We start from the raw sequence: 25,041 nt of genomic DNA, 5'->3' as shown, positions 1-25,041 counted from the left end.
TGACAGTGTCTAGATCTTGGCAGTGCTGTGTCCACACATGTTTGAGATACCATTGAAGCTTCCTCATATGCAATTTGGCATTGGGAAGCACCAGAATACAAGATGCCATGAACCCCAAGGCTTGAAGGACTGTCCTTGCAGTCAGCCTGGACCGTAGAGACATTTGCTGGAAATAAAGAGAAAGGCTTCTTTGTTTGTCCGAGGTCAAAAAAGCCATCTGGGAAGCTGTATTCAGTCTCACACCCAGAAAGCACATGTCCTGAGAGGGTACTAGACTGGACTTTGTTTCGTTCACAGAATACCCTAGGCATCTTAACACTGCCATCACATACTGTAGATGATGAAGAAGTTCGCCTTTTCTTGTGCAATAATCAGACAGTCGTCCAAATAAGGATAAATCTGTATTCCTCTTAGTCTGAAAAATGCTATCACTGGAGCCAGAACCTTTGTGAACACTCTGGGCAGTAGATAAGCCAAAGGGCAATGCAGAGAACTGATAATGTAAATTTCCAGCCCGAAAACGCAGGTACCTCCTGCAACTGGGCCTGATAGGAACATGAAGGTAAGCCTCTGAGATCCAGAGTAACCATCCAGTGATCTTTTCCCAACAGAGGTAAAAGCTGTTGTAAAGTCAGCATCTTGAACTTTGGAATGTCCAGGTAAGTGTTGAGGATAGATAAATCCAAAACTGGTCTCCACGTGTTTCCTTTCTTTGGAACTAGAAACAGGCGAGAATAAAATCCTAGGCCCACTTCTGACAGAGGAACTGGTTGTATAGCTCCTATTTGAAGAAGTAAAGAAATTTGTCTGTGAGCCTCTATCCTTTGCCGAGGAGGGACGTCTGGCATGCCTTTGAAAGGAGGCATGGTATGGAAATAGAACTTGTAACCTCGGTTTATAATGTCCAATACCCATTTGTCCTGGGTGACTAAATGCCAATTTTGCTTGAAAAGAGCCAACTTTCCTCCCAAAGGAGCTGCCAGGCAAGAGGAATCTGGCAGCTGAAAATGCAGGTCATTGGGCCTGTTTACGAAAGGACTGGCCCCTGCCCTCACCAGCAGACTGAGCAGGCGAACTCCATTGTCTCGGCCTGAAGGTACTCTGAGCTCTGCCCCTACCACGCCTAGATCTACCCCTAGACTGAGAATCAGAAGAAGGGTACGTCCACCCCTTAGTAGGCCAATTTCTACTAAACTTTGGAGGTTGTACCTGCAAAAAATCTTTAACAGTCTGCATAGACTTAGCCTTGTCTTCCATTTTCTTTAAGACTGACTCTACAGGAGGACCAAACAAAACTTCAGACTGCAAAGGGGCATCCAGAATTCTAGACTTAACATGCTCAGACAAATTCTGATCCTTAAGCCAGGCGTGCCTACGAATAACTGAACCAGTGGCCGCCACCCTAGAAGAAGCCTGTAAAGCATCAAAACCACATTGCAAAGAGTGCTTACCCACCTGTTCAGAAACATGCACTAAATCCTGCAATTCTTTACACTCTATGCCCTCTGCCAAAGCATCCACTTTAGATCTTAGCTGAGAAAGGAGGAAATTCTGATACTTCAACATATGAAACTGGCAGTTCAAAGCTCTCATTGCTAAAGTAGAAGAGGTATACACCTTCTTACCCCATCTATCCAAAGCTCTAGCTTCCTTATCCAGAGGAACCGGATTCTTAACAACAGAGGCTCTAACAGCCTTAGGCCCCTGACTAATAGTTTCTGGGTCCACCCTAGGACTCTTATACAGATATTTATGAGCCTCAGGCACCCTGTAATACCTGTCCGGTTTAACTGGGGCAGGAGGCACAGAATCTGGATTAAGGGAAGCTTCCGAGAAAACATCTGAAACAACATCCAAAACCGGAGGTATAGCTAAGGGTCTATGCTGTGGTAAAAACAAGAACTCCCTAAGCCTCTTCGGGAATCAGAGTAATCCTGTCCCTCCCACTTAAAATGCTCCCTCATGGAATGCAGAGTTTCTGAAAATGAAAAATCCTCTGGAGGAGAAGCAGAAGGAGTGGAATCCTCTGCATCAGAATCAGAATAAGGAGGGAAATCTTGAATGTCCTCAGTAGAAGACTCTGAATCATCTGAGGCCTGCTCCAAACTTTCCAACTCTGGCTCCATCCTGGGCCTCTTATCAGGAGGGGGCATAGAACCTCTAATTAAAGTAATCAAATCCTCTGCCATTTTAAGCATGTGCTTCTTAGGCACAGACCCTGAAGAACCAGAACTGACACCAGAGGAAGGCAAAACAGACCTGCCCTTAGAAGGAGCCTTAGAAACAGTAGCAGAAGGCCTAACCACCTTAGGCATAGAAGGGAGAATAGTAACCTGAGAGGCCCCTTCAGCCTGACCTGCCTCCTGAGAGGCCACATCTTGTAAAATCAAAGTTTCCCTGGGACTCAACAGAAACTTCAGCCGGATCCACCTGTTCAGCTGTAGCTTCTAAAGGTCCAGCGTCCAAACGGACGAATCATCCTGCCTAGGCTTTAAAGATTTGTCTTTGCGCTTCTTAGTATAAGCGGCCGGAACATCCGACGGCATATTATAATTACACCTCTTGCCAAAGACTAACCTAGCGCAATCTAACCTCCGCTTTATAGTGCGCTTATTAAACCTAGCACAAAACCGCACCGACTACGCCGTGCTCTGGCCCCAAACAAGGAATACAAAGCGAGTGGTAATCCCTATGCGGTATCTGTTTCCCACAAGAAATACAATTATTCACTTTTTCTGACATCCGTAAGTAACTGAGGCAAGAAAAACAAAAATATTCCCAAACGGGTACTTAGCCCAACTTGGTATCGGTCTGAAACTCCGAAAAATTTCAGAACGCCGAACGGCACTTGCAACGCTGCTTCTGCATCGGACCATGCGGCAAAAAAGACTGAGGATATGACGTCGGTCATGCGCCTTTATACCCTGACGCTCTGATGTCAGATCTAGGCGCCCATGACCGACGTCAGCCTAATACTTTGGTATTCGGGCCGACCGAGGACAGCGGACTACCCATAAGTAAGGACTGCAGCAATGTGAGATGAAGAACATCAGCTTTTCTTAACTGACTTTCTGAATCAGGCATTCGTCTAGGTAGGGGTACATTTGAATATTCCTGTGTGTGCAAAAAGCAATGACAGGAGCCAGGCATTTTGTGAAAACTCTTGGAGCAGTGGATAAGCCAAAGGGAAGAGCAGAGAACTGAAAGTGCATAGATCCTGCCTTGAAATGTAGATATCTCCTACAAGAATCCCTGACAGGGATGTACAGATAGGCCTCTTTTAGGTCTAGGGTGGCTAACCAAGCATCCTTGGATAGCATAGGAAGAAGCTGCTGGAGGGTGAGCATTTTGAATTTTGGTATCACCAGGAGAGTGTTTAGAATTGATAGATCTAGGATTGGATGCCAGGTGCCCTCTTTTCTGGGTAACCAGGCAATTCCTGGAATAGAAACCTTGGCCTATCTGGTCTGCAGGAACAGGCTGTATTGCCCTCATGGAGAGCAGGGAATGGACTTGGTTTTGTGCCTCTGCCCACTGGTTTGGAGGAAGATCTGGGAACCCTTTTGGGGTTGGCAGTGTGTGGAAATATAATTTGTATCATGGGGACACTATTTTGGGGACCCATCAGTCGTTGGTGATGGAAGCCCAGTTTTTTGCATGAGTGGAGAGTTTTCCTCCTAGGGGCACAAGCAGGTGGGCAGGGATAAGGGGTGGAGTTGTAATGTCATTGTGAGTTCTTTCCATAAGGGGTGGCTTAGCACTCCCTGTTTTCGAAGTGGAGGAACTCCATTGCTTAGATCTCTGCATTCCCTGGGACCACTGTCTGGGCGGTCTGCTTCCCCTAGGTCTCATCTGAGCTGGCCTTGAGGGGGAAGGAAAGGACCAGTGCTTGGAGGGACAATGCATACTGAACCTCGGAGGCTGGACTTGCAAGAAATCTTTAACTGTCTGTATAGATTTAGCATTTTCTTCCATCTTTACGACCTCTTCTGCCTTGGTGCCAAACAAATTGTCTTTGTGCAGTGGTGCGTACAATAGTTTTGATCCAACATGGTCTGGCAAGGTCTGTTCCTTAAGCCAAGCATGCCTTCTAAGTACAGAACCTGTGACTGCTGCCCTGCAGGATGCTTCTAGGGCATCAAAGCCACATTGCAAGGTGTCCTTAGTAACTTGGTTTGCAGAACGCATAAGCTCCTGTAATCCTTTATTTTCTGCACAAGCAGGAAAGGTAGATAATTTTTGTTTAAGACGTTCCATTGTATGTTGCTGGTATTTCAACATGTGGAACTGACAATTTAGTGCTCTAATGGCAAGAGTTGCAGAGGTGTATACTTTTTTACCCCATCTGTCTAAAGCTTGGGAATCCCTGTCCGAAGAGGTGGGATTCTTGGCTGTGGTTGCTTTTATTTCTTTAGGTCCCTGGGAGATGACCTCTGGGTCCGCAGTATGATTTCTGAAAATAAATTTGTGTGATTCAGGGACACTAATGCCAGTCAGGTTTCCTGAGAGCAGGTGGTAGGGTGTCAGGAGTTAAAGTAGATTCCATGAAATCATCATCCACAACATCCAGGACAGGAGGAACAGCTAAAGGTGTGTGCTGTGGTAAATCTAAAAATCCCCCCCCCCCCCCCCCCCCGAGTCTCTTTTTGGACTGAGGACAATCCTGTCATTCCCAATGGAAATGTTCTCTCAAAGTATATAGGGTTTCACCAAAAGAAAAATCCTCCGGAGGAGAGGCAGAGGGAATGGATTCCTCATATGGAGACAAGGGCATGCCTTCATATTCTGAAATCTTAGATTTGTCGGACTCCTGGTCAGATAAAGCTGCTGCGGACAAGTCTATTTCTATTAGAAGGGGTAGGCTGGCTTCCCCTAATAAGCATGATAAGGTCTTCCGCCATTTCAAGCATCTGAGATTGAGGCATGGAAGCAGGTGCTTGAGTTTGGGTCATTTTTGTATGCATAGTTTGTATCCTGGGCTTTAGAAACTTGGTAGTTTTAGAAAGAACTGAAGACGCAAAAGAAGTCGTCGGTTTGTGTAGAATATCAGTAGTGCTAAGTACTTCCTCGGAAGCCGGTGCCGGCTCAGTGGCTCTGGACCCATCCAAGGTAGAGACATCCACAGGATCCTTAGTCAAAAATGAGTCTCGTCGCATACTGGACTCCGAATGGGTCTCGGTAGTGGCCTGCGAATCCATAGAAGTGGGCATCAGGGGCTGCGAAAGCGCCTCATTGAGTATCGGCAAATTGGCTATTAGTTTAACGGAAGCCTCATTGGCAGTTTTCGATCTGTGAGATCTGTCTCTGTCTTTATTCTTACTTTTTTTGGAAGATCGGTAGTCAGATGGCTTACCGAAGCCATTTTAGAATACGGAGATCGAGAGCGAAAGTATTTAGCTACAATAAGGGCCCAACGACGTATAGTTCTGGCATTGAACAAAGCACAAAACCAACAGCGAGGGACGTCATGGACTGGGCCTAAACAGGTGACTCAGTAAGAATGGAAATCTCTGTGTGGTATTTGCTTTCCACAGCCGAGACAAAGTACAAAGTACAGTCATTACATTTGGGTAATCTGCTGGCAGGTTGCCCTCAGTCAGCCTGAATAACAAAGTTTTGGGTCCTGCATCGGTTGCTGTCTCCTCTTCCATGATGTCAGGGGTATAAAACATGCAGCCAATGCCATTTTAATCAGTTTTTCTTGCCCCAGATGTCAGGTGCCCCCCCAAATGGGGAGCAAAAAAAAAAAAAAAATATATATATATATATATAAAACTATGAATATATACATGCACTTTAGAACACACAAAAATTTACCTCCAACTAAAAGCAAATACACCACAAAGGCTTTTGAGCATAGTGAAGGAAAAGAAGTATAGAAAGGGGGCTGGCGGGTGGGTAACCCGGACTGCAACAGTGAATACAATCGAACATCTGCATTTATGGTAAGTGTAGTCAACTGTACTATGTTCTTCATGTTTCACTGTTGCAGTCATTACATTTGGGTAGAATCCCAAAGCTATGGATGGGAGAATGGAGTTAAACAGCATTAGGAGCAGCTAAAAGGCCCTGCAGGACTGCAGTGGCAAAGCCTGCCCTGGATTTAGAAAAGAGAGATAAAATGGTAATGCTTTGTGAACGTATGAAGTGAGCTCCAAGTAGCAGCTTCTTGAATGTCTCTGGTAGGAACCCCTCTGAGAAAAGCTGCTGAAATAGAAGCAGCCCTGGTGGAATGGGATCTGATCCCCTTAGGCACAGGTTTACCATGGTGCAAGTAGCAGAAACGAATACAATGGCATCCATTTAGAAATAGTCTGCTTTGACATAGCCTTCCCCTCTGATTCCGCAGCAAATGCCACCAGTAGTTGCTCAGACTTTCTTGGAGATTTTGTCCTGTTTAAGTAGAATCTTAGTTGTCTGTGTACATCCAATGAATGCAGAATCCGCTCCCCCTTGTTCTGCAGATTTGGGAAAAACGTTGGCAGGTGAATGGCCTGGTTAAGAGCCACACTGCATACCACCTTAGGCATAAAAGAAGGATTGGTCCTGAGGGCCACCCTGTCCGGGTAAAAGATAATGAAAGGCTCCACTGCCATGAAAGCCTGAAATTCTGAAACCCCTCTAGCTGAAGTGACTGCCAAAAGAAAGGCAGTCTTCCAAGAAAGAAATTTTATATCCACAGTAGCTGCTGGTTCAAAAGGAGCACAAAACTGAGGTCCCATGCAGGAGTTGGCGCTCTCCTGGGAGGCCTTAAATTTTTGGCCCCTCTGAGGTACTGTTTTAGCAGGGTATGAGAAAAGAGGGGAGGCTCTGTGTTGTAATGAGCCGAGATGGCAGATGCATGGATTTTTATTGAAGAAAAAGAGAGGCCCTTGTGAAGCATCTCAGTTAAGTATTGAAAAATCTGAGGAACATTGGGCTTTGCTGTGTCTATTCCTTGTGCTTGGTTCCAAGCACAGAATCTCTTCCATTTATCAGCATAAGATTTTCTAGTACTAGGCCTTCTGGCCTCCAAAATGACATCCATCACAGGTTTACTGAGAGATGTGATTGGTGAAATTAGTAGATTAGCCATGCTGCAAGATTCAGAGTTTGGAGCTTAGTATGCAGAATTTGATAGTTCTGCTGAGACAGAAGGTGAGGTGTTTGAGGCAAGTACCACGGAGGAAGGTGTGACATATTCCTTAGAAGAGGGTACCAGTGTTGGTGAGGCCTGTCTGGAGCAATCAGAATCATTTTTGTTTTTTCCTGTCTGACTTTCAGTAAGACCTTGGAGAGTAGAGGCAGAGGGGGAAAGGTAGACCGATAGGTTTTTCCAGCTGAAGAATAGAGCATCCGCTTTCCATGCTTTCTTGTGATGAGTTCATGTGCAGAATTTGTCCAACTGATAGATCTATTTGCCTCCCCCCAAAACTATGTCTGGGCTCCTCCATTTTCGTGTTAACATGCTGAAGATTTGTGGATCCACTTTCCATTTGTGTGGGTCCATTAGATTTCTGCTTAGGTCGTCTGCCGGAGTATTTTGCTTTCCTGGCAGGAATTCAGCTTGAAGATGTATTTGGTAAGTCAAGGCTGTGTTCCACAATGCCATGGCTAGTCTGCAAAGGGAGTAGGAGTGGGTACCCACCTGCTTGTTTATGTACCACATAACTGTGGCGTTGTCCGTCTTTATCAGTACTTGTCCTGGATGAAGGAAGTCCTTGAAGGCTGTTAGAGCATTCTGTACAGCTAGCATTTCTTTCTGGTTGATATGTAGATGCATTTGTTTTGGGCTCCATTTGCCTTGAATGCATCTCCCTACCAGATGGGCCCCCAAAGCATAGTCTGATGCATCTGTAGTCAGGGTTTGGGTGGCAGGGGGTTGAATGAACGACAGTGCCTTGTTTTGGTGACATGCCTCTGCCCACCAAAGGAACTCCCATTGCGGGCAGGGAATGAAAGGAATCATTCTTTCCAGGCTGTGGGCAAGGTTGACTCCATAAGCTTTTTAGGTACCATTGAAGTTTCCTCATATGCAGTCTCGCATATGGAATTAGTAGAATGCAGGATGCCACAAACTCCAAAGCCTGCAGAATTTGTCTTGCAGATAGCTGGGTTTTTGTTGCCACTAGTTTGAAGTAAGTTGTCAATTGAATTTGTTTGTCTGACATGAGGTAAGCCATCTGGGCAGTTCAGGAATGTTTTTATTTGAGAGGGTACCATTTGTGATTTCTTTTCATTTATGGTGTACCCTAGGCATGATAGAAGCCTTTTTACAAATGCCAGATGCTGAAGAAGAGTGTTCTTGTTCTCTGCCTGAATGAGACAATTGTCCAGATATGGATGAATTTTAATGTTTCTTTGTCTGCAAAATGCAATTACTGGTGCCAGGCACTTTGTGAAGACCCTGGGCGCAGTAGATAAGCCAAAGGGCAGTGCAGAGAATTGGTAATGCAAATAGCCTGCTTTGAAGCGGAGGTATCTTCTGCAAGTTTCCCTTATTGGGATATGCAGGTATGCCTCTTAAGTCTAGAGTTACTAACCAGGCATTCTTGCCTAGCAAAGGCAGTAGCTGCTGTAAAGTCAGCATCTTGAAATTCGGAATGTCCAGGAACATATTTAGAATGGATAAGTCCAGAATTGGACGCCATGATTTGTCTTTTCTGGGTACCAGGAAAAGTCTTGAATAAAATCCTTGTCATTTCTCCTTTTCTGGCACTGGTTGAATAGCCCCCATATCCATGAGGGACAGGACTTGTTTCTGGGCCTCTGCCCACTGATTTGGTGGCAGATCTGGCCATCTGTTTTGAATTGGCAACATGTGGAAATGAAATCTGTACCCCTGGGATACTATATTTAATGCCCACTTGTCCTGGGTAATTAAATGCCAATTTTGAGCATGAAGTGCTAGCTTTCCCCCCAAAGGGGCTGCCAAAAGATAAGTGCTTGGAGATGGCAGATGAAAGTCATTGAGGCTGTTTACTGTAGGGTTGTGCTTTGTTACCTCCTAATTTGGAGGTGGAGGTACCCCATTGTTTTGACCTGTAAGATCCTTGTGATGGAAACCTGGAGCTTTTGGAGCATCTGGGTTGGCCCTAAGCACAAGTTGGACACAGGAAAGGACCAATTTTTAGTAGGCCAGTGTCTACTGAACCTGGGTGGCTGCACTTACAAGAAATCTTTTACAGTTTGCATAGATTTAGCTTTGTCTTCCATCTTTTTTAAAACCTCTTCTGCCTTATCACCAAACAGACTGTCCTGCTGTAAAGAAGCATCCAAAAACGTAGCTTTAACATGCTAAGGCAGATTTTGCTCCTTGAGCCAAGCATGCCTTCTTATGACAGATCCAGTTACAGCGGCACTGCAAGAGGCCTCCAAGGAATCAAAACCACATTGCAAAGTATGCTTTCCAACCTGAACTGCTGAATGCAATAAATCCTGTAACTCTATTTTCCACACAATCAGAAATCAACATCATTTTCTGATCAAGGTAATTAAATCCTCAGCCATTTTGATAATTTGTTTTTTAGGCATAGGGGCCTGGGCATGTGGCTCATGCGTCAGTTTTTTAGACATAGATCTAAATTTTGGCCTTGTTTTTGACAATGGCGTCTGTTGGATATACAAATGTTGAGGCCTGAAAACACCCTCAGAAGCCGGTGCCTGCTCAGCGGCTCTGTACCCATCCAAGGGAAAGACATCTGCGGGTTCAATACTTGCAGAATCTCACGGCATTCCGGACTCAGAATGGATCTCGGTAGAGCCTGCAACTCAAAAGTAGCGGGCATCAGGGGCTGCGAAAGCGCCTCACTGAGTACCGGCGACTGGCTTAGGAGAAGCTTCACCGGTTTTGGACCTAGACGGTCTGTCTCTGTCCTTTTCCTTGCATTTTTTGTGAACTCCGGTAGTCGGATTGCTAGCCAACGACATTTCCGGATAGTTAAATCGTGAACCAAAATATTTAGAGGCAAAAATATACCAACGCTTAATAGTGCGTTGGTTAAATTTAGCACAAAACCGACAGCAAGGCACGTTGTGATCAGGGCCTAGGCAAGGAATACAGTACAAATGAAAATCCTTATGAGGTATTTGCTTCCCACAAGTAATACAATTATTAACTTTTACTGACATCGGTAAGGAGCAAGAAAAGGTTTCCCCAACGGGGTACTTAGCTTTAGTTTTCTGAAACTCAAAAACGAAAATTTCAGGAGTCGGCCAACCGGCACTTGCGAACTGCTTCTGCTTCGGGCACTGCGCAGCAAGAAAGACCGATTAAAATGACTTTGGCTGCATGTTTTATACCCCTGACGATCTGACGTCGTGGAAGAGGAGACAGCAACCAACGCAGGACCCAAGACTTTGTTATTCAGGCCTACTGAGGGCAACCTGCCAGCAGATTACCCAAATGTAATGACGGCAACAGCGAATCACGAAGAACGTCTGTTAACCTTTTTCTGACATCGGTTAGAGCAAGAAAAAGGATCCCCAACAGGGTACTTAGCTTTCAAAGACTTCTACTTCAATTTTGGAAAAGAAAACTCAGGCAGCGGCCGACCGGCACTCTTGCGAACCTGCTACTGCTTTGGGCTCCTCAGCAAGAAAGACTGATGTAATGGCGTCGGCTGCCTAATTTTATACCACTGATGACTGACGTCAGTCCTGGAGTGACAGCAACTGAAGCAGAAATACTAAGACTCTGGTATTCGGGGGGCAGACTGAGGGCTAGCCCTGGCAGGATAACCCAAGTGTGATGACTGCAACAGTGAAACACGAAGAACATCTATCATATAGTCTTGGCAGAAGAGGACATAGCTAGTAAATCTGTGCCAGCCTTTCCCAGGTGTGTGTGTGTGTGTGTGTGTGTGTGTGTGTGTGTGTGTGTGTGTGTGTGTGTGTGAGAAAATCAAATTTCAAAGACCGTTTGCAGCAGTTATTTGGAGCAGAGATACAAAGCACTGGTTTCATAGACAGGTTGCAGTAGACCTTGGCTTGGACACTCGTCTGACATCTCAACTGTACAGCTGTGCCAGTGGGGAGTCTTACTTGAGACCTGGAGGGAGACAGATAGAGAAAACTATACCCCAGACTGAGTGTGTTACCTGTGTGCTCTTAATGGATATTCTGCTCGATGCAGCTCTGGAAATACTGGGTGTATCCATGTTTGTTCCAAGTGAACATCCCTCTCCAATGTCAATGGTAAGGATTCAGGCTCTTTGATTATTGGTCCAGAGTGGGACATCACAGTATTATCTTTTGTTTAATATTTTCTCACATATCCTTAGCTGTCATAATTGAATACTATAAGTCATACACCTAAATACTTCACCTTGTCATGGCCTCATAAACATAGATATTGCTGAACCATTTCATATGTGGATGCATACTTTACAGCTATTGCCTTTGTTTTACCCTTTCTATTTTATATGCTGAAAAGACTTGAAACCATCACAATGTTTGACAACACTGAAATGTGCTATTCTGGGTTTATCAAGTAGAAAATGTCAGTGACCAAAGCTAAATGTTCTTGATTAAATCCCTGAATTTGTAAGCCCTTTAATTTTACTGTGCAATGGCTCCAACTATAAAGCAAGTAAATAGAAAAGAGGACCCCTCTGCCTGGTTCAGATGTTCAAATGCAGCTTGTCAATAACAAACCCTCCCACGTTAATTCTGGTCTCTGACCCCTCATCTATCCTCCTAACTAATCTTAGTCTAACAAGGAACTCAGGGAAGACCACAGTTCTTATAAGAATGGTAGAAAGAAGATGTAGGGGGAAGATAATCTGAAACCAATGTCATTCCTTGGATGCCCACACAGAAAAGATGTGATAGAGATAGGGAAACCATACTCTAACAGTGATCCTACTCAGACATACAGTTAATGTATAATCTTTAAGAGTAGGCTACAGAAGCTCTGCAGTATGGCAAAGGTGAACCTAATTCTGGCTCTGGACAGAATGCTCAACCTGCAATTCTTAAAGAAAGTTTGCGAAGCAAGTGACTACTTCCAGGACATTTTGAATACCTGCTCCCTCAAAAAAGCAGAGGTGGCCACTGTGCATCTGGTAGAAAGAATAGCTATGCAAAATCTTACCATAATCATAGATGTCCCTCTCTTCTATATGCAGCAGTATTCATCACATATGGGGTTTCACATCCAGCTAACTCGTACGTCTGGCTAGTATACAAAAGCCTACATGCTACTGCTTCACCGCATATCCTCTCTTGTATGTCGGTCATAAAAGGACGTTGGTTATAAAGTGGATGTCAGCATGCACCAACCTCAGAACTGAATGCTGCCGAGCACCAGCCTGAGCTTAGGTGAAAAACATGTCACCAGGAAAGACAGGCAAGCATCAGGGGGGAGTTGGGGGTTAGCAATACTACAGCATCAGGGGGGAGTTGGGGGTTAGCAATACTACAGCATATAGAAGAAAAGGACATATATGGTTATGGTAAGATTTTACACAAGTAGGTCCTTCTATTCATATGCTGCAGTATTCGTCACACACGGGAGAATGGCAAAGCTCATGCTTGGGAAAGCTGGGCAGGAGGAGGAGCAGAAGATTTTCTACAAAGCCATGTAGAATAGCCCTAGCAAAAGCAGCCCTGGAGTTGGAAATGCCATCTAGTTTACAATGTTTGGTGAAGGTATGAACAGAGGACTAGGTAGCTGCCTCCAGGATAGAGCAAGTGTCCAAGACTTTAAAGAAAGCCTCAGAAGAGGAAACTGCTCTAGTGGAATGTGCCCACACTAGAGAAGAAAGGCTCTTACCATTGGCTGAGTAACAGAAAGAGATAGCTTTAGAATTCCAAGAAGAAATAGTTTTCTTGGAAACCAGCTGACCCAGAGCCCTTGGGTGGTAGGGCACAAACAGGCATTCACATTTTCAGATACGTTTAATTTTATCCAGGTAGTATCAGAGTTGCCTGTGCACATTCAAAGAGTGCAGGACTCTCTCACTTTTAGACTGAGGGGAAAGAAAAAAGGTGGGAAGATTGACAGACTGGTTAAAGTATAACTCACTGACCACCTTGGACATAAAGGAAGGGTTGGTATGCAAGGAAACTCTGTCCCTGTGAAAAACTGTGAAGAGGGATTAGGCATCAAAGCTTGCAGCTCAGAAACCCTTCTTGCAGATGTAACGGCCAAGAGGAAAACTGTTTTCCATGTGCAATGCTGCAGGGAAGAGGAGCTTGCTGGTTCAAAAGGTGCCAATACAAGCTTCTCTAACACAAAGCTGAGATCCCAAGGAGGAAGAATGGGTTTCCTTAGAGGTCTAATATGAAGGACGCCTTTACGGACGAATTTCATCTCTAACCTCGATGGTAGAGGGGGGACATAGGCAGACAAGCTGAGATAGCTGAAAGGTGAGCCTTCACTTAAGAGTAAGATAGGCCACCTTTCATCAGTTCACACAGATAGGACAAAACCACTGGAACATCCAACAGTGGCTGTACATCCTTCTTGTGACACCAGATGGAAGACCTTTTCCATTTGGAAACCTAGGATTTCCTAGTAGTGGGTTTTCTGGCCACTTGAAGCACGTCCTCTGAAAATAGGGGTCTAAAATGAATCAAAATCCTATCATACAGAGCCAGGTTCAGCATTGACAGCTGTGGATGTATCAGAGTTCCCTTGTCCTGTGTGAGTAGATCCATCCAGTGGGGTAAACTTGTGATGATTTTCCCTGGCTAGGTGCAGGAGAAGGGGGGAACCAGTGCTACCTTGGCCAAAAGGGAGTCACCAGCAAGATTTTTGGTTGATCCTGCTGAATATTCTTCAGCAGGACCTTCTGTAGGGGAGGTAAGGGGGGGAAATGTATACAGAAAGATCCCCTTCCAAGAAAATGACAGAGCATTCACCTTCCATGCAAGGAGGTGTGGAACCCTGTTGCAAAATTTTGGAAGTTGTCTGTTCATGAGAGAGGTAGAGAGATCTACCAGAGGTGTACCACAACATTGGATCAGGTCCAGAAACGCATCCTTGTGTAACATCTATTTGTGGGACTGGGTTATGGACCTGCGTCTGCCACCAAATTGTGAGTCGAGGGGAAGTAAACTGCCTGAAGGGAGACTTGGCTTTGAAGGGCTAACTCCCAGGTATATGCGGCCATTCTGCACAGGAGGTAAGACTTCACTCCCCCTTGCTTGTTGACGTACCACATAACAGTGGTATTGTCTGTGAACCACCTCAGCACCCCTGGAATAAGCTTGGGTTTGAAGCTTTTTCAAGGCAAAAATCAGGGCTCTCATTTCTTTTACATTGATATGTTCCTCTGCCTGTGTGGGAGACCACACATCTTTGACCCTCCAGGACTGTAGAGCTGCACCCCAGCCTCTGTTTGAAACATCTGTGAATAACTCTAGAGAAGGAAGGGGGCTGTAGGGGAAGACCAGGGTTTTTAGTTACCTGAAGTATACACCAATACAACTCCTTTTTTATGCATAGTAGGAGTGGAATCATGAAATGCAGGGGGTGGAAGTACTGCATCCAAACAGTCTTTAGAAACAACTGAATTTTTATGTGCAGTTTGGCACAGGGAAACACAGGGACAGCAGATGCCATGAACCCCAGGAGGTGTAGGAAGGCCCTGGCAATCATGGAGGGGAGGGGAAATGCTCTGGAAATAACAGGTGAGGAACAGCACGTTTTCCATGGGTAGTGATGCTAGCATCTTGTTTGCTTGGATCCTGCAACCAAGAAAAAATGGGGTCTTGTGAAGGGGTCAGAGAGGACTTCTGATAGTTATAGTGAAGCCTAGACTCTCTAGAAGGGAAATGGTGAAGGAAAAGAGATTCCTGAAGTAGGTCTGGTGATTGGGCTTAGATAAGGAGATTGTCTAAATAAGGGAAAATCTGAATTCCCAGCAGCCTGCAAAATGCTATGACAGAAGCCAAACATTTTGTGAAGACACTTGTTGTAGAGAGACCCAAACTGCAAAGCACAGAACTGAAAACAAGAGGAAGCAACAGAAAAATGTAGAAGCTTTCTGAACTGAGGGTGAATGGGGATGTGAAGATAAGTGTCTTTGATGTCCAATGACACCATGAAAGCTTGGGGAAGAATAAGAGGAAGAAGAGAGGGCAAAGTCAGTATCGGAAAGGATGGGACTTTCAGAAAGGTGTTTAGGTGGAAAAGGTCAAGAATGCGTCTCCAGGGGCCATCTTTCCTTGGAAACAAAAACAACCTGTGGTAGAAACCTTTCCCATGTTGCGCAGAAGGGACCTCTTGAATAGTTGCCCGAGAAAGAAGATCTGAAATTACCCGAGGAAAGAGGGATATTTGGTCCTTTGGTGGTTGTGGGATGCCTCTGAAGGAGGGATAAGTTTCCTAAACCATGAAATATCCTCTCTCTGAATGATGGAGAGGATGCAAGAGTCCTGAGTGATCCCATTCCAAGTCGCAAGAGAGACAGACAGATGAAGGGACAAGGGACTGGATGGCCTTGGAGGCAAGCAGTTACAGGCAACCAGGTTTAGACTGGGACTGAAAGGGCCGTTTCCAAACAGGATGGATGAGGTAGATTTGGAAAAGCTATTTTCCTAGGTCCTCTTTTGGTTTTTGAAGAGTGGGGCATGACAGGTTTCCTAATAAAGGCAGTCTTTGTAGGACAGTTACTTTGGAACTTGGGAACAGGTGAAACCAAGATATGCTTCAGACCCTGCAGCTCCTTACCCTTCTCCTGTAAGGATATGAATAGTTATGCAGCTGAGCTGCCAAAGTTTTAGTATCCAGAAGGGCATCCATGAGTTTGGCTTTAAAGTAGTCAGGCAGGGGTTGTAACCTAAGCCAAGAATATCTCCTTGAAAATGACCCAGAGGCCGCTGTTCTAGCACAGGCATCTGCAACATCATAACTGCACTTGATGGAATGTCTCATAACCTGTACAGGTTAAGGCAGCCAGCTTTGCCTTGTCAGGAGAATCTGGAAGCTCTGAAAGGAGTTACCCTGCATCAGCAAGGAGACCCAGAGAGTATCTGGCCATGTGAGTCTGGTAATTAATTGCTCCAAAGGCCAAGGTAGAAGAGATGCATACCTTCTTCCCAATCTGTCTATAACCTTGGTCTCCTTATCAGAGGGAAGTAACTGAAGGCCTTGCCAGCTGAGATGGAAATGGTAGCTGGGTCTGCAGACGCAGCTTTAAACAGGAACTAGCATCCTCGGGTACCTTATAGAACCTGTCTGGGCACTTGAGAGCACACGGTTGTGTATCTGGACACTTGGAAGCAGCAGTAAATGCATCCAGGAATACAGGCAGGACTGGGGGGGGACAGCAGATGGTGATGAAAAATCCATCTGCAAGAGGTCATAATACCTCATTTGACTATCTGAGACTTGGCAGCAGTCCCATTTGAAAAATTCTTCAATTTTTTTGGATAATTTCTCCAAAGAAAATATCCTCCCAAAGGGAATCTGTACCACTGGATTCCTCTTCTGGGGAGGCATACCCTAGGGGTTAAGCTATCGGGGCGGAATACGACAATGAGTCAGATGATTCCTCCTCATCCAAGGAGGAAGCTACAGCTGTCCTTTTGAATACAGTGGAGGGAGAAAAGCACTGCAAGGGGACAGTGCAAGGTGAGGACTGGTGCAGGGCCATAAAGGCATTGAAAAAGCTTTGAAAAAAAGCCTGCCAGTCAGGGGGGTGTTTTGGCAGAGCAGGAGCCACATGTTTAGTCTTCATTCTTTTCTTTCTGGGAGTTTCTACATGATGGAATGCAGAAGGACCAGATGTCAGCCTATATTCGACTACATCAGTAAGCACATCCTCATGCACAGTGATTTGAGTGACACCCCTAGGACCCTCGGAAATAACGAGCTGCAGTTCCCCCTTTTCACCCAAATCAGATGCTTGCCTTCCCTCTTGGACGTGCTGGTAGACTCTTTGAGGCTTCCCCTGTGGTACTTGCCAAATGGACATCCATAGACTCCGGAACAACCTCCAGGTCTACATCAGCCTTGGGAGAGATGCACGAGAAAGAGGGAGCAGCTCGTAGATCAGGCCTAGATTTCTTGGACTTTTCAGTTTGTGGCTTGTCTGAAGTACACGGTGTCACCCCCATCTCCCATGTTAAGTGCTTAAGATGCTGGTTCTGCAAGTACAATTTAAGTGAAGCTAGAGAGCTCCTTAGAGTTTTGGGAATAACAATTTACAAATATCACAGGTGGTATGGTCGTGGTCTGGGCCTAGACAGAACAAACAAAGGTCATGGGCATCTCTACGTGGAATCTACCTTCCAGACACCTGCCCTTCCCTAGCTGACATGAGATCACCGCACAACAAAGCAGCAACAAAAACAAGAAAATAGAAAGAAAAAACCCCAACGGGGTACTTATCTGAATCACGGTTCAACACTAACCTGGCAAGTGAATGTCTGGAGCAGGCGATCGGACAAGGTGGCAGAAAAGCTCTGACCTGGTGTATGCTGACGTCTGCTTTATACCAAACGCCCCTTTATGACCAATGTACTAGAGAGGGTGTGCAGCATTGCACGTACCTAGCAGTAACATGTAGTCTTTTGTATATTGGCCGGACGTACGAGTTAGCCAGAGACGAACCCCCATATGTGATGCATACTGCAGCATATGAATAGGAGGACACTGTGGCCTTACAAATCCCTACAGGGTCTTGCCATGAACTATACAGCATGATATAATGCAATGAGACAGCAGCTTGATATTGGTTTGTTAAAAGACTGATCCTCCCACTACTAACAGCAAGTGAAACAAAATGTTGCTCAATCTTCAAAAAAATTGTTGTTCTATGCAACTATTTATACAGTTTATGACATCCAACTAGGATAATATTTTCTACCTTGGTTTGAGGATTAGGAGAGAGAAAAAAAAAAAAAAAAAAAAGACTACCAACTGAACAAACTGGTTCAATAACAGTTCTGAGACCTCTGTATACATGAACAAGGGACTAGAGCATAAGCTCACACTGCCTTTATGGAACAATGCAACTTATCACGATGTGTAGGATAATTACCATGCTGGGAACTTGAGGGGGTGCACTGGCAGACAGTTCTAAAGGATGTGGAGTAAATTTTACAAAATGTAGGTCCCAGGGAAATTTCACCTCTTTTCTGGGTGGCGTCAAATGTAAAATCTCATTTAAGGGGCTGGGACAGATACTGCAGAGTCATAGATACTTTTGCATGAGTTCATAGGTTCATAGGTTGGTACTAGGCTATCAGCCCTAGGGCCTATACAAGCCTAGCCATAACAATTCCCTGGCTATTTCTTCCCACACTATTTACTTTCCTGGACCCCTGTCTAGCAGGGCGACTGACGTGATCCCTGGGTTGAATTTCCTTTCTACCATCCAATCGTCAAGGTTCCTCTTGAAGAGGTCAAAAGAGGCACTCTGCTTGACATGTATGGGCAATTTATTCCAGAGTCTGGGGAGTCTCTGGGTAAGAAACCTATCCCTCCAGCATGTCTTGTTTATTGTGATGACAAGGTTTAGATCCCTGGAGCGTGTAGCTCTGAGGGATTGGGATTTCTTTAAGTGTAGTATGTCCAACAGCTCTGGGTTTGACATGGCCTTGTATGTTAAGCAGAGATCGCCTCTGAGTAGACGATATGCGACAGAGTATAGCTGGAGTTTTTTAAGGCAGTCAGCGTAGGGCATCTGCTTTAGGCCTGTGATTCTTTTAGTGAGGTATTTCTGAGGCCTTTCCAGTTGTTGCAGATTATTAATTATTCCTTTGGTTAAACAGAATATCACTTCCATTTAAGCTAGTTAAGAATTTGTAGTACTTTGCATTCCAGCCTCCCTCACTTTCATAGTTATGTCCTCTGAGAAAAGATGCCTGAAGGGTTACAAGTTTATATCTTCCCATGCTGTCAATACTGAGTGTGGGACATATCTGGGTACACCAAGGACCCCCTTTGATCTGTTCCAGAGCATCCACATGTTGAGGGAGAAGAAATGGTTCTTCTCCATCAAAAGGGAGAAATAATGCTGCCTTGGTCAAATGTGCTATCCATAGCATTTTTTTGGCCACCCCCAGTTATTCTCTGACTCACCCTGGAAAGGAAGAGAACAGGAGAAAATGTAAATAAAACTGACCTAACACAACAGGCTCAAATAAGGTGCTCCTGTCTAGTACTTATTCATTGGGAGCTACAGAAGTTCTGCTCAGTGGATCTGCCTATGTGTTTTTCTGAAAAGGGATGTGCAATGCCCTAGGTCATACCAAACTCTATGATCATTTTTTCCAGTCTGCACTTCTTATTCTGCAAACTGAGTGGGATTAAATATACCCTGTTTATTTACAGTATTAGTGTGACACTGTTACCTGGCACAACATCCCTGGTCTCCCATTGGCCGGAAAGTAATTTCTACCAGGATGACTGCCATCAGCTGATTTACACTGATGTATTTCCTCCATGTGTTGCTGTCTTAGATGTCCCAGGCACTGTGACTGACCAAACAGGGTCAGAGGCCATCAGGTGCACCTGTGTTCAGGTTTAGTTTCTGGGTGATTGTCTAAAGGGAACACCTTTGTCCTTCAGTACTTGGTGATTGCACCATGCCAATTCATATCTAAATGCAGAGGAGTACTGGAACAGTACACTATTAAAGTAGTAGGTGAACTGACTTGAATTATTTCCAACTACCACTTCAACTTCCTCATTCTGCAGCCTTGATGGCAGAACCATTAGGGTGGTTGAGGTCATGTACACGAACACCCTTAAGCATTCCTATTCTAAGATGTTTGCCTTCTGGGCCATTTTCTAAATCAAGTTGGACAGAAAGCGCACTTTGTCTTCAAGGATGAAGGCTGCCTGGCTGAAAGTATCCAGCAGGGCCCTAAAGAAGACTAGATTTGGAAAGATTGTGAATGAGAATAGCTTCCACATGCATGCTAGTGGTTAAGATAGTGCCTGTTCTAGCTTCTCCTGGGACTCTGCCTAAATTAAGCAATTTTTCAGATATGAGTATACATGAACGCCTTTGACTCTGCAATGTTCTACTACTCCAAATGCAGTAAGTAAACTAATGGTGAGTAAGTAAACTGCTAACCACTTTCTTCAAACCTGAGGAAGCATCTGTGGTTCCCAAACCAAGGCTATCTATAGGTAGGTATCCCTCAACTCCAGGATAACAAACAGGGCATGATGGGACAGGAGGGGCAGGGATGTGTGAAACATCATCTTTCTGAATTCTGACACTTTTAGGAGCTTTCTTGGTTTTGTCAAGTCTAGAATGGGCCTTCACAGTCAAGTCTTCCTGTAGAAGCTTTTAGATTCTTCCATTTTTGGTACTCTCTAAAGCTTCTAGCAGAAACAATTCTTCTATCAAGGGCCCTATCAGATTGCCTTTGGTCCATGAAAACTGGATGAATTTATATTATAAAGTCTTGGGCTGAAGACAACTGTATTCTGGCAACCTTGAGAGAGAACCCACAGTAGCCACTTATCCCGAATATTGTGAAAATAAGGCTAGCCAGGCACCAATCATTTTGTAGCGAGGTGTTGTGGACGGCTAATGGCAGAGATAGGATTTTAGGTGCAGGAGAAGGGAAAAATTCAGGGCAGTCATTGCTTCTCCCTATATTCAGGCTAGCCCAGAGGCCCACTACACCTCCATTTCTGATTTTCTTTTCACTTTTTCTGGAAGCCACTTTTACTCTTTGGTTGCCTTCTTCTAACTTATCTATTATACGACCAATGCTTTTGAGTTGTAATTCTCATATCTAGGAACAGAAGAGTCAAAACAGAGTCCATTGTTTTTGTCTTCTCCAATTTCTTAAATACTTCCTAAGACTGGGGTTCAAACAGCATGTCTCTGTCCAGAGGTGCAATATGGAACAGTGCTTAAATATCCTCTGGCAGGACTGTATCCTCAAGCAAGCCATGCAGCAGTCCTGGATGCTGCATCTAAAGCATAGTAATCACACTTACTAGCTTGTCTGCCTCACCAGTGAAACAGACTGGGTAAGTTCAAGCAATTTAGCCAAACTATTGTCAATAATGTCCTAAGAGCATTACTAAGGTAGTCATCCTAACACCTGATAATGCATGACAGACAGTTCAGGTCACGGAAGGCCAAGGCTGCAGATGTGCAATCCTTCATCCCAAAATAGCCCAGTACCCTTCTCTCAAGAGCCAGTGAAAAGGGTGTTTGGTCCTACAACCAACATGGATCACTTTGCAGCATCCAGAAACACCACTGCTGGATCTAACATTAAATTCTTGTATAAGTACTCAAAAGGATCCTGGACCCTATAGACAAGTCACTTGTAACAGGGAGTTGATAACCCAGTTCTATCTGGTTGCAGAAATGCTGCTCACAAGGCAGCCTGCAAGGCCTTAAGAACTGGTGACAGCGTCAAATTTTAAGTGGTCCAAATAGCTTTATTGGGAATCTGACACCTCCCTACTTTCCCATTTAAAACCTTTCATCAAAGAAAGTCTCCTCATATCAGGGTGTCCTCATTAGCCGTATCATTCCCAAAGAAGACAGCTGGGATCTGGAATCTATGTCTTCAATTACTACAGATTCAGAAGTGTCAGGCTCTCTTTTTCCTCTTTAGTGAGAGTTTCCTTATTTTCTGAGTCTCAACTCCACAGATAGACAGCTGGTCTTGCTTTGACTGTGCATCACACTGGAAAGACCTGGGCAAGCATGAAACAATCCAGGGTAGGAAGCTACCTGGGGAATGGAGTGTGGCAAGGTAGCTCCAATGAAGGACATCTGCAGTTTAGATGTCTGACTCCTCAAAAATGGCTTTGGACTTCATGTGCATATATCCTGCATCTCCACTTTGATTTTGGATGTTCTCTCAAAGTACAATGTGGTTATCAACCTCCCCTGTTGCGACAACAAAACTGGCATCCACACCAACCACGCACTAATGTTTAGAGATACAGCTGCCTCCTGATGGGCACTGTCAGAGGCCCTAAAAGCAGCAGGCATCTGAACAAGGAGCTGCAAAGATACCTCTATTCTTCCAACACTACAGCCTACTGAGACATGTCAACACCTGACAGACATCTGCAGCCTTATGCCTATCCCTTCTCACAAAGGCACTACTTCTCTGGTTTCTCTATAAAAGTTCCTTTTTTATCAGAGATACCTGCAGTTGTTGACTGCTGCACATTAGAAGACAGGCAGCCTATTTAGTGAGAAACTCCAGCCTTCTCGTGTTCAAGTAAGCCTGGAAAGCTAATTCCTTCACTTCAGAATTATCTTAATGAACCCAGCAGAGGTAACAAGAGACTATATCATGATAAGGTCCAAACAAAAGACACACCGTGCCTAGAAAAGTATATGAAGGATTTGGCACATGCATGGGCACAAAGTAATCCTTTGTAAGTCAAGCATACCATTTGCAGCCAATAAATGTCAAAGTTTACAAATAAACTATCAACTACATCTATCAATACAACCAACTATAGACAAGGCAGAGATAATGGATGTCAGTGAGATACTTATCTGACCAACGTGCCATATTGAAAGCTGCTAAAAGCATGAGTCAAAGTGAACATAATTTGCAGAAGTACAGAGTTAAACATGCCACAGAATAATGCTACAATTGTACTAGCAATGTGCCAATGCCCCTGGAAAGGTACAGTCAAACTGGATGAGGGAAGTGTGCAAAGCTAGACTCTGGCCAGCCATCACGCCTTCACCTCTGGCAGAGATCCCTTTGCTGAGGACTACTTCAGCACTGAAGTATACAATCAGCATTTTCCACTCCTTAGGGTTAGACAACTTTGTGAGCCTAGTCACTGTATAGCTGTGAACAGCTAATTGTTATCTGGGACAATGAGTGGCACAAAACAGTTCACTACCGCACTTATGTAAACAAGTATTCATTAAGACCTAGAAGAGAACTGAGTTTTCATAATTAAAAGCAGTCTAATACTGTTAATTGTATTTTTACACTCAGCGTGCAAGGTAATGCAAAATGAATAACACAAGACTGACAAAATGCTTAGATCTACCACGGCAGATGACACTTTATACTACAAAAGACATGAAATAATTTCTATTCCATATGAGCAGCAATTCTGCCAGCTCAAAGAAACCACAAAGTAATTTACAAATCCAATATTTTTGCCTGTTTTTATTACCTTGTTCTTCATGAACTTTGAATGGCTTCTGTAAACCTCCATCTGCTTCATTTCTTCTTCTCTTTCCTCTGAGCTGAGAGCTCCATTTGACTTCAGCATCAGGATTTCTTCTTCCAGGTCTCGTAGGGCCCGTTCCAATGAGCCAATTTTGGAGTCCTGTAAAAGAAAGTAAGTAAAAATTCAAGAAATGGGAAATCACCTTTCAAGTTATATGTTTAAGGCATTGAACAAAAACAAACAGAACACTTATGTGATGTGCAAATGCCATGACATGGACCAAGCCATTTGTTCCCTAATACTTTGTTATATGTAAAGCTCTGAGGATACTGCAAAGTGAAAGCAGTTAGAAAGTACAGTTGTGAACCTACCATAAATGTAGATATTAGAGTGTATTCACTGTTGCAGTCATTACAATTGGGGCTATCCTGCTGGCAGGCTACCCGCAGTCGGCCCAAATTCCGAAGTCCTGGTCCAGCATCGGTTGCTGTTGCCTCCTCCCTGACGTCAGTGTGCCAGGGGTATAAAAGATGTAGCCGAAGCCATTTTCTTCAGTTTTTCTTGCCACAGATGCCAGGTGTCCCCAAAAGGGCAGGCTAAATAATGCCAATAAGCATGCATGCAGTAAAGTAACTCTTCCTTCATCTACAAGCAAATACACCACATAGGTTGTATAGAACAGAGAAGTACAGATAAGTCCCAGCAGAGGAAAGGGGGATGGTGGGTGGGTAACCTGGATTGCAACAGTGAATACACTCCAACATCTACATTTATGTAAGTAAACAACTGTACTATGTTCATCGTGTTTCACTATTGCAGTCATTACAATTGGGTTGAATCCCAAAGCGAAGGTTGGGAGGCTGGGGCTAAATAGGATTAGGAGAGGCTATGAGGCCCTGCAGAACTGCAGTGGCAAAGCCTGCCCTGGATTTAGAGTAAAGAGGTAAGTGATGGTGCTTTGTAAAAGCGAGCACTGACCTCCAAGTTGCGGCCTCTAAGATGTCTTTGGTTGGTACTCCTCTGAGGAAGGCTGCTGAAGTGGCTGCTGCTCTGGTTGAATGTGGCCTAATTCCCTTAGGCACTGATTTGCCATGCTGTGCCTAGCAGAAACGAATGCAGTGGCCTATCCATTTTGAAATAGTCTGCTGTGAGATGGCCTTTCCTTGTGATCCTGCAGCATATGCCACTAGAAGTTGCTCAGTCTTTCTGAAAGCTTTGGTTTTGTCCAAGTAGAAGCGTAGCTGCCTGTGAATGTCCAAAGAATGCAGAAGTCTCTCACCCTTATTCTGTGAGTTCGGATAAAAGGTAGGCAAATTAATTGTTTGGTTCAGGGCCACACTGGACACTACCTTATGCATAAATTGTTGGGTTTGTCCTCAGAGAAACCCTGTCAGGATGGAAAATGATAAAAGGTTCCACAGCCATGAGTGCCTGTAACTCTGAGACTCGTCTTGCAGAGGCTATTGCTAGGAGCAGAGCTGTTTTCCAGGATAAGAATTTTATATCAGCTGTAGAGGCTGGCTCAAAAGGAGGCAGTGTGAGTTTTTCCAAGACATAACTGAGGTCCCATGCAGGAACTGGTGCTCTCCTTGGAGGTCTTACGTTTTTGGCCCCTCTGAGGTACTGCCTTGGCAATGGACGAGAAAAAATAGGTGGTTCTGCATTATAATGAGCTGAAATGGCAGAGGCATGAATCTTAATTGATGAAAAGGATAGGCCTTTGTCCAGCATCTCAGTTAAGTATTGCAAAATCTGAGGAATATTTGGTACAATTGTGTCAATTCCTTGTGCCTGGTTCCAAGCACAGAATCTCTTCCATTTTTCTGCATAAGATTTTCTGGTGCTAGGCCTCCTGGCCTCCAAAATAACATCCATCACTGCTTTAGAGAGAGGTGCATTTTGAATGGTTACATTATCCGCCATGCTGCCAGATTTAAGGTCCTGAGTTGGCTGTGCAGGATCTGACTGTTTTG

General features: G+C 44.5%; 1 protein-coding gene across 1 annotated transcript in view; it reads right to left on the bottom strand.

Annotated features, from left to right (window-relative positions):
• The window catches only part of ERC1 (ELKS/RAB6-interacting/CAST family member 1), a 3,640,161-nt gene that overhangs the window by 3,141,197 nt on the left and 473,923 nt on the right, over positions 1–25,041 (bottom strand). Inside the window, exon 5 of the mRNA XM_044087500.1 lies at positions 23,072–23,227. Coding sequence (XP_043943435.1) covers positions 23,072–23,227 — 156 coding nt within the window. The remainder of the gene's footprint in view (positions 1–23,071; positions 23,228–25,041) is intronic.

This window comes from Protopterus annectens, chromosome 11.part0 (genome assembly GCF_019279795.1).
Source record: "Protopterus annectens isolate FY-2018-M chromosome 11.part0, PAN1.0, whole genome shotgun sequence".
Taxonomy (NCBI): domain Eukaryota; kingdom Metazoa; phylum Chordata; order Ceratodontiformes; family Protopteridae; genus Protopterus; species Protopterus annectens.
The sequence above is the reverse complement of the archived record's forward strand: the minus strand, read 5'-3'. Positions and strand labels throughout refer to the sequence as shown.